This window comes from Bos taurus, chromosome 8, assembly GCF_002263795.3.
Source record: "Bos taurus isolate L1 Dominette 01449 registration number 42190680 breed Hereford chromosome 8, ARS-UCD2.0, whole genome shotgun sequence".
NCBI classification, from domain to species: domain Eukaryota; kingdom Metazoa; phylum Chordata; class Mammalia; order Artiodactyla; family Bovidae; genus Bos; species Bos taurus.
The window spans coordinates 81,633,027-81,647,398 of record NC_037335.1 but is presented as its reverse complement, the minus strand read 5'-3'; the positions used below and the strand labels follow the sequence as shown (position 1 = coordinate 81,647,398).

General features: G+C 47.3%; 1 protein-coding gene across 21 annotated transcripts in view; it reads left to right on the top strand.

The window, feature by feature from the left end:
* The window catches only part of FANCC (FA complementation group C), a 343,951-nt gene that overhangs the window by 326,481 nt on the left and 3,098 nt on the right, over positions 1-14,372 (top strand). For all 21 annotated transcript variants that reach the window (XM_024995472.2, XM_059888957.1, XM_059888956.1 and 18 more), the window contains 2 exons: positions 4,331-4,511; positions 8,847-9,053. In XM_024995472.2, the coding sequence (XP_024851240.1) occupies positions 4,331-4,511; positions 8,847-9,053 (388 nt within the window). The remainder of the gene's footprint in view (positions 1-4,330; positions 4,512-8,846; positions 9,054-14,372) is intronic.

Here is a 14,372-nt window from a genome sequence, read left to right as displayed (position 1 = left end):
CACTAGTCTACTAAGACTGTCTTCATTTGTTCCCTTTGCCACTTTTCCTACTTGAAATTCTCTATAATCTCATTACTGGTCATCACAAATTGTGGCCAGTGCTCTTCTGCTTATCATCACTGATGCAGGTTTGGGTGCCAAGTACTCACCCCACCCCAAGACTCTTACCAGTAGGAGAGACAGAACCAGCAGGAGAGACAGACAGCCAAGTGGGCATCAGAGGACTGGCTGTATTAATGACCTTCCATGCCCTGGCAGCCCCCAGTGCACCGTCTGGTTATCTGTGTTGAAGAGCAGGATAAGGCCCCAGACTTCTTGGGGGCCCCACCTAAACCAGATCACCCTCCACTAGGCTTCAGGCCACCTGCTGGGAGGGGTCTGTGAGTAGCTTTAGGCACCTTCTCAGCCAGCCCCATGGGACTGCCTTGCACACTCAGCTGCTAGAAGAAAGGAGGGAGCATTCCCAGGCCTTGAACCGTGATCCGCGCGGGATGCCCACGTGGGAGCAGGGGGCATGGGGGACCCTGCTCAGCTTACTCATCTGTGAGGCCTGCAGGAAGGAGACCCCATGGAGCCTGTTCCTTACCTTGGACCATAACCCAGCCCACTACTCAGCATCAGCTCTCCCTCTTGTGGGGACAAGGAAGTAAGATGAATGCCCCACTTTTCTGTCATTGTTTGGCAAACTAGATTTCACAATTTACTCACTTGTTCTCGGGGGACAGGAGGAAAGCAGTGGCTCGAGGAGGTGGGGACAATGCTGGCCCCAGGATTCCATGAGCCAAGCAGAGGAGTGTGAACCCAGATCCAGCAAGGATGGAGCACTGCAAAAGGGGCCCAGGGCTCTCCTGTTACAGGAGCTTCCCCAGTTCAGAAGGAGGATTCTGCCCCATGTGATCTCAGGCTAGTCCTGCTCCATTTCTCCCACAGGAGATGTTAGGCTGCTAGGACTGTCTCTAAGCAAAATTAGTGGGTCTTTACCTTAAGCAGAGTCTATCCTTTATTCCACCTCCCGGTTCCCTATGTGACAAAAGGACATCTTCACAAAAGCTTTAACTTTTCAGCACTGATCAATACATGATGAGAGGAAAGAATTTGATATACAGTTCATTGAATGGTTCTATGAAGACCTATAAGACCTTCTAGAACTAACACCCCAAAAAGATGTCCTTTTCATTATAGGGGATTGGAATGCAAAACTAGGAAGTCAAGAGATACATGGAATAACGGGTAAATTCGGCCTTTGTATAAACGAAGCAGGTCAAAGGCTAACAGAGTTTTGCCAAGAGAACTCACTGGTCATAGCACACACCTTCTTCAAACAACACAAGAGAATACTCTATACATGGACATCACCAGCTGGTCAATACCAAAATCACATTGATTATATTTTTTGCAGCCAAAGATGGAAAAGCTCTGTACAGTCAGCAAAAACAAGACCAGAAGCTGACTCTGGTTCATATGATGAGCTCCTTATTGCCAAATTCAGACTTACATTGAAGAAAGTAGGGAAAACCACTAGACCATTCAGGTATGACCTAAATCAAATTCCTTAGACGATTATACAGTGGAAGTGACAAATAGATTCAAAGGAAGCACAGGCAGCCATGTTAGTGGAGTGGTGGAGGGGAGAGCCTGTCTAGAGCAGAACACAGCGGCAAAGAAGGAACTGTGGTCAGCCAGCAGAGACAGCTCACTCAGAGCCTTGCGGTGGAGAGAGGCAGAGACACTGGACAGTGGGTGGGAAGGATGAAGGAGCCTGCCCTTTCCAAGGGTATGACCGTGAGTCCATTTGCTCACTTCCCCGTGCCTCAGTTTCCTCACTTGTAAAATGGAAAAAATAAACAGATTGTGTGAGAAAAAAAAAAAAGGATTAGATCTGATAGACACAGTTCCTGAAGAACTATGGATGGAGGTTCCTGACATTGTATAGGAGGCAGTGATCAAGACCATCCTCAAGAAAAAGAAATACAAAAATGCAAAATGATTGTCTGAGGAGGCATTACAAATAGCTGAGAAAAGAAGAGAAGCTAAAGGCAAAGAAGAAAAGGAAAGATATACCCATTTGAATGCAGAGTTCCAAAGAATAGCAAAGAGCGATAAGAAAGCCTTCCTCAGTGATCAGTGCAAAGAAATAGAGGGAAACAATAGAATGGGAAAAACTAGAGATCTCTTCAAGAAAATTAGAGATACCAAGGGAACATTTCGTGCAAAGATGGGCTCAATAAAGGACAGAAATGATATGAACCTAACAGAAGGAGAAGTTATTAAGAAGAGGTGACAAGAATGCACAGGAGAACTATACAAAAAAGATCTTCATGAGCCAGATAACCATGATAGTGTGATCACTCACCTAGAGCCAGACATCCTGGAATGCAAAGTCAAGTGGGCCTTAGGAAGCATCACTATGAACAAAGCTAGTGGAGGTGATGGAATTCCAGTTGACCTATTTCCAATCCTAAAAGATGATGCTGTGAAAGTGCTGCACTCAGTATGCCAGCAAATTTGGAAAACTCAGCAGTGGTCACAGGACTGGAAAAGGTCAGTTTTCATTCCAATCCCAAAGAAAGGCAGCTTCAACAGTATGTGAACCATGAACTTCCAGATGTTCAAGATGGATTTAGAAAAGGCAGAGGAGCCAGAGATCAAATTGCCAACATCCATTGGATCATTGAAAAAGCAAGAGAGTTCCAGAAAAAAACCTACTTCTGCTTTATAGACTACACCAAAGCCTTTGGCTGTGTGGATCACAACAAACTGTGGAAAATTCTGAAAGAGAGGGGAATACCACACCACCTGACCTGCCTCCTGAGAAGTCTGTATGCAGGTCAAGAAACAACAGTTAGAACTAGACGTGGAACAACAGACTATTTCCCAATTGGGAAAGGAGTACGTCAAGGCTGTATATTGTCACCCTGCTTATTGAACTTATATGTAGAGTACATCATGAGAAATGCCAGGCTGGAAGAAGCACAAGCTGGAATCAAGATTGCTGGGAGAAATATCAATAACCTCAGATATGCAGATGACACCACCCTTATGGCAGAAAGCAAAGAACTAAAGAGCCTCTTGATGAAAGTGAAAGAAGAGAGTGAAAAAGTTGGCTTAAAACTCAATATTTAGAAAACTAGGACCATGGCATCCAGTTCCATCACTTCGTGGCAAATAGATGGGAAAACAATGGAAACAGTGAGAGACTTTATTTTCTTGAGCTCCAAAATCAATGCAGATGGTGACCACAGCCATGAAATTAAAAGACACTTGTTCCTTAGAAGAAAAGCTATGACCAACCTAGACAGCATATTAAAAAGCAGAGACATCACTTTACCAACAAAGGTCCGTCTGGTCAAAACCATGGTCATTTATGGATGTGAGAGTTGGACTATAAAGAAAGCTGAGTGCCGAAGAATTGATGCTTTTGAACTGTGGTGTTGGAGAAGACTCTTGAGAGTCCCTTGGACTGCCAGCAGATCTAACCAGTCTATCAAAAAGGAAATCAGTCCTGAATATTCATCGGAAGGACTGATGCTGAAGCTGAAATGCCAATACTTTGGCCACCTAATGCAAAGAAATGATTCACCCTGATGCTGGGAAAGATTGAAGGCAGGAGGAGAAGGGGATGAGAGTGGATGAAATGGTTGGATGGCATCACTGACTCAATGGACATGAGTTTGAGTAAGCTCTAGGAGTTGGTGAAGGACAGGGAGGCCTGGCGTGCTGGAGTCCATGGGGTCACAAAGACTCAGACACAACTGAGTGATTGAACTGCACTAAACTGAAAAACTCACAATTGCCAAAATTGGCTAAAACGTTTTGTGAGTAAAGGAATAGCACGTGTTTCCGCCTGCGTCCCTTCTCTGGGCTCTGTCTGGACTCCAGGGGGTCCCCTCATTTCTGCTCTGGGCTACCTGGGTGGCTGCCCTGTGGCTGGGGGCCCCGTCTCCACAGCAGCCCAGCTGTGCAGCCCAGGCAGAAGGCAGAGTGGTGCACCCACGGGCGCTCACCTTGCATCAGTCTTGCTGGTCATGGGGCCAAAACTTCCTTTCTCCAATGTCTGTGCTCACTCAGGGGCCCTGGGTGTCAAGATTTAAAAGTCTGAGGTCGTCAGGGTACGGGGGGTTTAGGGAAGCCTGCCTTTGAACATCCTGTGAGGGTTCAGGGTGGCGTTTTGAGCTCTCTCTCTGAGCCTGACTTGTATTCCTTACAAGCTGTACTTCAGTGGCTAAGAACAATTGAAGCCAACCATTCACAGACATTACAGTCTCTTTAAAAACCTAAAAGGAAAAGAAATCAAGTTGCCTAACTGCCCTGTGTTTTGTTTCTGTTCCAGGTCCTATGGAGGCCCCTTTGAGAGCTGGTTCTTGTTTGTTCACTTTGGAGGATGGGCTGATATCACGGCTGAGCAGTTACTGATGTCAGAAGCTGAGGCTGAACCCCCAGAGGCCCTGCTGTGGCTCCTGGCTTTCAGCTGCAGCCCAGGCGCCGGGCATCAGCAGAGAGCGCGGACCATGGTAGGTGGCGCGGCCCAAGGCCTGCGGCCTCGGGGGCGGTCTCTTAGGTGCAGAAAGGGACCCTGCGGTGGTGGGTTTGGCTTTCACTGACCTCCAGGCACTTCAGCAGGTACAGGAAGACGTGGGCCTGGAAGAGTGAGTGGGACCTGGGCGTGCAGTCAAGATATTTTCCTGCCCTTAGGAGTGGACCGGGAGGCCAGGTCTCGCAGGAGACACCGAGGAACAAGTGCAGCCCTCCTGTCCCTGGGTCATTCTCTCTCCTTAGTCACTGCTGCTCTGTCCTGAACCACAGGCGTGCCGGCCTCGGGGCTGCACGCTCCAGGGGCCGTCATACAGGGTCTGACCCTCTTCTGAGGAGCACCATCCTCTTTCTTCCCTGCAGCCTGGCCCTGTCTGCTTCCCTCTTGACTTAAGTCCTTTCTTGGATCAGTCAGTAGATCCTCACAGTACCGGCTTTGTTTAGAACTCTTACTAAAGTAATCACATGATATTAACCACTTAGCTTCTGAAAAAACGACTTGGTCGTTTCCTAAATAGCAGAGCAGCGAAGTACAGGAGTGGCTAAGTGCCCATGGCAAAGACAGTTGTTATTTTGTGTGGAATATGATAATTATAGGAGCCATGTATTGATTAAAGGCATTTGCGCCTTCCTTACAAACAATTATTTGCTGGTTTTTAAAAGTTCAACTGCCACCGCTTTTTCCTGACTTTAATAATTAAAGGGAGTGGGTTTCTTTATGTAGAGAGCAGTGCTCCCATTTGCTTGATGTTTTCTGTTGTTTGAAAAAAACAGAGACTAGTTCAGTGTGGCTGTATATTTTACTTGTTTAAAAGCATGTTACATGGCAGGGGCGAGAAAAGTTTGTGATTTCAAAAAGTTGCAATTTGGTGAGCATTCTGGATCCCAATAGAACATTTTTTTAAGAGAAATTAACATGTATTTCAAGATTGCTATCAGATTAAAAAGAGAGCTTACTATTTTTTTCCCTTTTAAAATATCACAGTAAAGAGAATCCTAATTTGTTTTCGGGCTTCCCCAGTGGCTTAGTGGGTAAAGAATCTGTCTGCAGTGCAGGAGACAAAGGAGACGTGGATTTGATCCCTGGGTTGGGAAGATCCCGTGGACGAGGAAATGGCAACCCACTCCAGTATTCTTGCCTGGAGAATCCCGTGGACAGAGGAGCCTGGCCAGGCTACAGTCCATGGGGTTGCAAAGAGTCAGACACGACTGAGCACACAGCACATATGAATACTAATGATTTCTGAAGCTTTTTACATATATTTCATATTTGATTCTGTATTAGCTAAACTGGTAGGTTTTATGTTAAATTCTGTATGGATCATAGAAACTGACAGATTACTTTTGAAGTATAGAGAAGTAAATAGTCCCATAAGATTTATTTTCTAGAGAGCTCTGCATTGGCATATCTTTCTACCAGCTAAGCGAGTCCTTTTTTGGTTTATTTTTTAATAAAACTTACACATAGTTCTCACTCAGGGGGTGCTTTGGCAGCCTGGATCAAAACAGATTAGATCACTCAGAGGAGCTTAGCGCCGGGACGTCAGTTTTCTCCCTAGCTGTTCTGTCCGAGGCGGCCGTCTGCCTGGGGCTGAGGCCCTGGTGTGGGTGGTATCCTGGGGAGCAGCGGGGCCCAGCTCTCCTAATTTAACTAGTAGTATTAATATACAGTTCTCACTCCCCTGGGTTTTGTGAGCTTAATCCCTTTGATGGGTCTGTTGGGTGACTTGAAAGACTGTGAACTACCTTTAAAAACATGATTATTGTTCGATTTGACTGAGCTTGACATTGCTTGTGCTTTTGCCTTAAAGTGAAACTAAAAGAGTTAGTCGCTCAGTCGCGTCCGACTCTTCGTAACCCCACGAGCTGTGCAGCCCGCCAGGCTCCGCTGTCCATGGAGTTCTCCATGAGAATACCTGTGCTTTTGCCTTAAAAGGCATAATTAAATCACAGTACTGACCTGGATGTGATAGTGTCCTGTGGCTGGAAACATCACCTCTGCTGGGCATCCTTGAGATTCAAGGTTGGGGCAGGTGGTGATGGGAGCTCGAGACGGGGAGCGACAAAGAGCAACCATTCCTGCCTGGGATGCAATACGGCCTGTGCAAATACCCATTCCTGTCTCTGCAGACTGTTCTCTGCCAGCCAGTGTTCACTTCCTTTTGTTAACTTTGAACTGAATCATGATAAAAAACAAAAACTTCCTATGTTTGTTTACTTTTAAAAATTAAGTGAGGGCTCATACACTTCAACCCTGTGGTTCCCCTTCTAGGAATCTCCTAAGGAAGTAAGTAGAGAGCTGCGCAAAGATTGATATACAGGATCACTGCAGTGTTGTTTGTAACTGCAGTAACTGGAAATGGCCTACACTTTTAGTAGTTAGGATATTGCCTAAATAAATTGTTGGTGTATTACAGCCACAGAATGGGCTTCCCTGATAGCTCTGTTGGTAAAGAGTCTGCCTGCAATGCAAGAGACCTCGGTTCAATTCCTGGGTCAGGAAGATCCGCTGGCGAAGGGACAGGCTACCCATTCCAGTATTCTTGGGCTTCCCTTGTGGCTCAGCTGGTAAAGAATCCACCTGCAGTGTGGGAGACCTGGGTTCAATCCCTGGGCTGGGAAGATTCCCCTGGAAATCTTCCAGGGAAAAGGTAACCCACTCCAGTATTCTGGCCTGGAGAATTCCATGGACTGTATAGTTTATGGGGTTGCAAAGAGTCAGACACAACTGAGCGACTTTCACTCCACAGCCACAGAATGGCATTCTGCCATGAAAGATCGTGTTATCAAAGAACTTGTGCTATATAGATAATGGTAAATTGTTTATAGTGCACTGTGCAAGCCCTAGAATACAGTTCCTTGTATTTAGTAAGTGCTGTGTTCACAATGCATAGAAAAAAGATGACAAAGATATAAACCTCACTTTTAATAAGTCTCTTTGAATAGTGGTTACCGTCATTTTGATTTTTTTTCTTTTTACTTTTTTGTTCAAATGTTTTACAGTAAGCATACGTAAATTTTCATACTGCAGGATAAAAATTAATACTTAGAGAAGAAAGCTTATATTTTTCTCCTTATAAGATTAGAAAGCATTAACATTTTTGGCATATGAGGAAGGTATTTGAAGGGAAAGGTGGCCTGGAGTAAAAGAGAAAGAAACGAGGCAAGCCTCAGGGAATACTGGGTGAGGGGAGAAGATGAACAAGAAGAACATGATTATGGAGGCATCGCTTCCTAAGCCTTGACATTTTTGCAGACCAGCCTAGACGCAGGACAGCCATGGGCTCCTGTGGATGCCATCAGGGTGGGCCTAGACATGAGGTGGTGAGGGAGTGGCCCTCTCCTGTTAGGACGTGGCCCTCCACCACGGAAGGGCCCAGGGTGCAGTTTCTCATGATCTTCACTGTGGTCAGAGTTGCTCACACAACGCTGCTAGTATGTTGGAATTTATGACAGACTTCACTGAATGAAGCCTTAACTTTCAAAGAAAAAAAGGACTCACAAAATCCATAAAATCGGTCATGGGAATTTTTAGAGTGGGCCTAACTGTTCTTTCGAAAATGAGGGAACATAGCTGTTCATGAGTCCAAGTGGCATTTTGGATCTACAGCTTTCAGTTTTTGCTTTGTTTTCCAAGTCACAACTTGATGTACCATTCTTGAAGTCTCGGCGTGAAATAAATATTTTTTATGCAGAAACAACCCACAGACCTGTAACAATCACTATTATTATATGGATTCCACAGACTTGTGACCTCTGCTTGAGCTTTAAATATGTATGAACAGTGTCCCAGTGTCTAAAACAAAACACATGTGGTGTGTGTGTATGTGTGTGTGTGTGTGTGTGTGTGTGAGCCGGCACTTCCTCCCAACCAAAGATGGCAAAAGGCAAACCTCATTCTTATCAGCACATTGACTTAGTGGAGGTCCAAGCACGGGGCTTTAATTGATCCGTGGCTGTGATAGTGAGCAAGTTTTCAAGGAGCCTTTTGTTCTTTTTCCCACAATATAAAAATATGACTACATTCTGCTGAGGACTTTTCTCCATTTCCTTTGTACAACAACAACAAAAAAAGGTCAATTCCTGGCATGGTGCCCTGGCTGCTTAGTGAGCAAGACGAAAGTCAAGAAATTTCCATTACGCCGATTTGGGTTTGTGTGGAGCAGTGTAAACTCAGACATGGTCCACCCTCTCTAACCTTCCTCGGGCACGAGTCCTCTCCCGTTTCTGGGGCTGCTTCAGAGAATTGAATCATCCTAGCCCCACACATGTCCCAACCCTCCCCCTGATCTCTTCCTTTGAAATTATATTCCCAGGTGGAGGTGAAGACAGTGCTTGGCTGCCTCACGAAGCTGTTCAGGAGTCCAGCCCTCTCGGCCAGGGATTTGCAGGCTGCAGCTGGAGAGAACCTAGGTGGAGACCCCAGACCGCCTGCTTGTCAGCAGCTGGTCAGACGCCTCCTCCTGCACTTCCTGCTCTGGGCTCCTGGAGGACACACGATTGCCCGGGAAGTCATCACCCTCGTAAGTCTCCCCTTTTCTGGCATCCTGGTTCTCATTCACAACCCAAGGGAAGCGTGACTTATCACTCAAGGGCCTGGCCTTTGAGGAGCCTATGTTCCAGGATGCTGTCCAAGCATGGATAGACAGGAAGGGAAGAGACAGCCAGGCCAGATGGGGAGCCTGCCCTGTGCAACACCTGCATGGCACAGAGGAGGGAAGAGGGCCGCAGATAAGGAAGGAGACTGCTCCCAGGTCACACAGCTCATGGCCAGGATCCAAGCTGGAAGCTAGTCTCCCATCTCCTCAGGCCATCTTTTTGTTACAGTATGTGACTCTTCCTCCTTGTGAAGAAGAACAAGACTTCACTGAGTATGTGCTTACTGCAGTGGCTCAAAGAGTTTAATTTTTAAATTTAAAAAACATTTGCTAATTACAAAGAAATCCTTCCTCAGTTCAGTCCAGTCACTCAGTCGTGTCTGACTCTTTGCAGTCCCATATACTGCAGCACGCCAGGCTTCCTTGTCCATCACCAACTCCCGGAGTTCACTCAAACTCATGTCCATCGAGTCAGTGATGCCATCCAACCATCTCATCCTCTGTCGTCCCCTTCTCCTCCCACCATCAATCTTTCCCAGCATCAGGGGCTTTTCAAATTAGTCAGTTCTTCGCATTGGGTGGCCAAAAGTGTTGGAGTTCCACCTTCAGCATCAGTCCTTCCAAAGAATATTCAGGACTGATTCCCTTTAGGGTGAACTGGTTTGACCTCCTTGCAGTCCAAGGGACTCTCACGAGTCTTCTCCAATACCACAGTTCAAAAGCATCAATTCTTCAGCACTCAGCTTTCTTTATAGTCCAACTCTGTCATCCATACATGACTACTGGAAAAACCATAGCTTTGACCAGACAGACCTTTGTTGGCAAAGTAATGTCTCTGCTTTTTAATATGCTGTCTAAGTTGGTCATTAGCTCTTATGCAAATGCAAATCAAATCAAATGCAAATCAAAGCCACAGTGAGGTACTGCTCCATTACCCGCTAGGACATATGTGTGTGCTCGGTCGCTTCAGTTGTGTCCGACTCTTTGTGACCCTATGGGCTGTAGCCTGCCAGTCTCCTCTTTCCATGGGATTGAATACTGGAGTGGGTTGCCATGCCCTCCTCCAGGGGATCTTCCTGACCCAGGGACTAGGACATATACTAAAAACCAAGTCAAACAAAATGGAAGACATGTCTTGGTAAGGACATGGAGAAATTGAACACTCACCTTTCCAGTTGGGAATGTTAAAATGATGCAGCCACTGTGGAAAACAGTTTGATGGTTCCTCAAAAATTTAAAGATAGAATCACCATATAATCCAGCTGTTCTGCTTCTGTGTGTGTACCCAAAGGAACTGAAAGCAAGGACTCAAACAGATACTTGTTCAGTCCTGCTTATAGCAGTGTTATGCCTAATAGCCAAATGCCCATCAACAGATGAATGGATAAACCAAAGATGCTTTGTACATACATACATACAGTAAAATATTATTCAGCCTCACAATGAATGAATGACACATGCTACAACATGGATGAACCTTGAGGGCTAAGTAAAATAATCCAGACACCAAAAGAAGGACAAATACTACATGATGGTACTCGTGTGAGGTACTGTGTGAGGTGCCTAGAATAGGTAAATTCATAGATGGTAGAATCGAGTGGGGAGTGGTGCAGAGTGCCCGCTTGGGATAATAAGCAAGCTATGGAAATGGACAGTAGCGGTGGTTGTACAACACTGCGAATATAATTCATGCCACTGAATTGTACATTTTAAAATGGTTAAAATAGCAAATTTTATGTTATAAGCTCATCTCAAAAAAAAATGCTGTTTTTTTTTTCTGTTTCTAATTTTTTATAATATATACATTAAAGTATAACTTGATGAATTTTCACAAACCAAAAACACCCATGCAAACCAGCAACCAAATCAAGAAGGGAATGTTCCCAATACCCAGAGGCCCCCTCCTGCTCTCTCCTGCTCTGTTTGAATGTGAACGTGAAGCAAGTCCCAGTGACCAGTGGGATTGCCAAAAACTCAGTCACCAGTGCCCAGAAGGTTCTCCTCGGTCCCAGGAGAACAAGGTATGTGGGGCAGGCAGGCCACACAGCCAGCCTGTCAGGCCATCCGCTAGGGCTCAGACAGAAGACCTCCCAGAGCCCAGGTGTGGCCAAGAGCAGAAGAGGACTTGCTTGTCACATGTGGGGTGCCATCTCCTCAGGGCCCACCCCAGCACAGTGATCTGTCCTGTGTGTTTATAAAATGCACATCTCACCTCCAAATCCATTTGGGGTGGGAGAACTCCATAGCTGAGAGCTAAAGAATGTCCTCATACCTGTAGAACTGGGTATCAACCAACTTTCCTCTCTGGCCAGGAATAAATTATACTAGTCGCTTGTCAGCCGCTGCCTCAGCCAGGTGATCAAGATCAACATCCACAGTACTAAAGTCACCTTGATAGGAAGTGATGAAAATGGCACTTGACCTCTATGGCCTTCCTACCCCACACCTGTAACCCCAGTCTAGTGATGAAAAAAACAATTGGCAAACTCCAGTTGAAGGACATTTGACAAAAATACCTGACCAATACTCCTTAACAGTGTCGAGGTCATCAAAAACAGGGAAGTCTGAGAAACTGTCATGGCCAACAAGAGCCTAAGGAGGGTCGACGGTTAAATGTAATATGGTGTCTTAGACGGAATCTGGACCAGAAGAAGGACATTAGGGGAAAACTGAGGTCAGAATAAAGTCTGACCTAAAAGTCAGGTTAATAAAATGAATAGATACTGGCTCATTAATTCTGACAGATGTACTAAACTAATGTAAGATGTTTACAGGAAAACTGAGTGTGGGGGTATGGGATTTCTCTGTATCATCTTTTTGGTCAAACTATAAATCTAAGACTGTTTTAAAATTGAAAGTTATTTTAAAAGTTAAGGGGACTTCCCTGGTGGTCCACTGGGTAAGACTCCGAGTTTCCAACGCAGGGGGCCCAGGTTCAATCCCTGGTGGGGGAACTGTATCCCGTATGCCGCAACTAAGACCCATCACAGCCAAATAAAAAATACATGTATATAAATGTATTTGTGTATATATATATATATATATAAATTTTAAAAAACATATATATGTGAGAAGTGGCTTCCCAGGTGGCGCTAGTGGTAAAGAACCCGCCTGCTAATGCAGGAGAAGTAAAAGACATGGGTTTGATCCCTGAGTCGGGAAGATCTCCTGGAGGAGGAAATGCCTGGAGAATCCCATGGACAGACTACAGTCCGTAGGGTTGCAAAGAGTTGGACATGACTGAAGCAACTTAGTACGCATATATAAAAGAAAACCTGTTTTCAAAAACAAAAAAGTCAAAGGCAGGCACTTCTGAATCATGCAAGCGTTGGTGGTATTTTTGTTGCCTGACCTCTGACCTCCTGCCCAGGCCCTGGAACCTGGGGGAGGGGCCTCAGCCCAAGGAGCCTGCTCAGGCCTGGCTGCCCTTCCTCCCTGAGCCTGTGCTCTCCTTCTCCTCCCACATCCTGTCCCCCTGGGGGTGGAAAGCAGGCCAGGGAGATCACAGAGTCCCAGCCCATAGGGTGTGAGAGAATCCAGTCTAGAGAAAGCTCCTCAGAGACACCCAGTTCTCTGCTTCCGTATTCCAACCATATTTCCCTCCATTCCAGGAACAGTCCACATTCACACAGACCACCCTCTGAGGTCTCACCCACAGAATGGCCGCTGTGACTCAGGAGCTGGTCATGTCACCAAGCTCAGGCTTGTCACCGATGCCAGAGGCCAATTCCCACAAAATAGCTCAACCCCAGTCAACACTGCTGATCTACACCTGAGCCTGGGGGAGCTCGGAAAACCCCCGCACATCTTTATACACTTTCCTAAGTCAGCTCAGCTGCAAAAAAAAAAAAATCATTAAAGGATGAAACCCGGTGTTTGTTTCCCTGTACCGGTTCCTAGGCAGGTGGGCGCTGGCCTCCCGGCACCTCAGAAGCGGTCGTAGCTCAGAGTGCCTCCTGGGCTCTGCCCTTAGAGATGTTCTGAAACTGCCTTTACTAACATACCGGCCTTTCCTACTTGAAGGCTTCCTGTAGTGCCACATGGTCCGTTGAAGCCAGCCCAGCAAGCACTGATACGAGCAGGACAGATGCAAGGAGTCCCCCCAGCACTGGCTCCTCCTGGGGTCCTCTTCGAGCACCCTGGGAAGAGCTCCGGGCCAGGTCTGCCTGACTGGGAGCAGGTGGTGGCCACTTAGGAAAGCCTAGGCTTGGTGGGACAGCCTTTCTTTCCCAGGGGTTTGGGCATCACCACCCCCAGAACCCCAGCCCTGGCCTGGCTTTGGTGAGAAAGAGAGTAGGGAGCAGAGCCAGCCCCCGGCCGGGTCCTGGTCTTGCTGTCATCTGTGAGCTCTAGGCTCTGAGCCCTGTGCTCTCTGCACCGTGTTCCTTAGCCGAGTGGCCCCGTGTGCCGTCAGCTCACCTTCCTCCTCTCGTGGCCCCACACCCCAGCCTCTGCTGCAGGATGCTCCCCACCGACTGCTTCCTTGGGTTCACGCACAGGCCCCAGGGCTCAGCTCTGAGTTCCCACTTAATCCCTTGGTCAGGACCCTTGCCCTTCCCGCCCCTTGTTCGGCTTCTCTGCCCCCTGCTCCTGGTTTACCGTCTCCACTCTCTCCTCCTTCGGAGCCTCTGTGATGAGGATGAGGCACAAGGAGCCCGGCTGGGGCCCAGGTTCCTCCGGCGCCTGAGGCCCATCCTCTCCTGCCCCCTCGACCTGCTCTGAGTTCACGTTTCCTTCTCGGTCTCCTTCCATCTTCTGTTGCTGGACCACAGCGCTCTCAGCCGAAAGGCAGCCCTGATCTCAAATACAGAGTTCACTTCTGTCGTTGCGGAGCTCACAATGAGTTGAAGCCCCATACAGACGCCCTTGGCCAAGCGTCCCTCCCTCAGCGGCAGGGGGCAGGGTGACCAGAGACCTGGAGTGGAACGTGGGAGTTGAGGTGGTTTGCACAGAGCGTCAGTGATGGCTTCTAAATAAAAGCCAAGAGAGGATGATCTGGACACCAAGAGCCACATCGAATCCGCCCAGGCCGGCAGCCCGCCCCCGCCCCCAGCCCCTGCAGAGAGCCTCTTGGCTTGGGCGGCTGCCAGTAGGTGGCCGAGGAGCACCAGCGTTGTATAGGGGGCCCAGGGTGTCCCCTGCTCTCACTCACTCAATACCCGTGCTGCCGAGTGATCTGCCTTGACTCACGGACAGAGGTGGCGTGGGACTGAAGGCTGTCCTGGGCCCTGGAGAGTCCCAGGT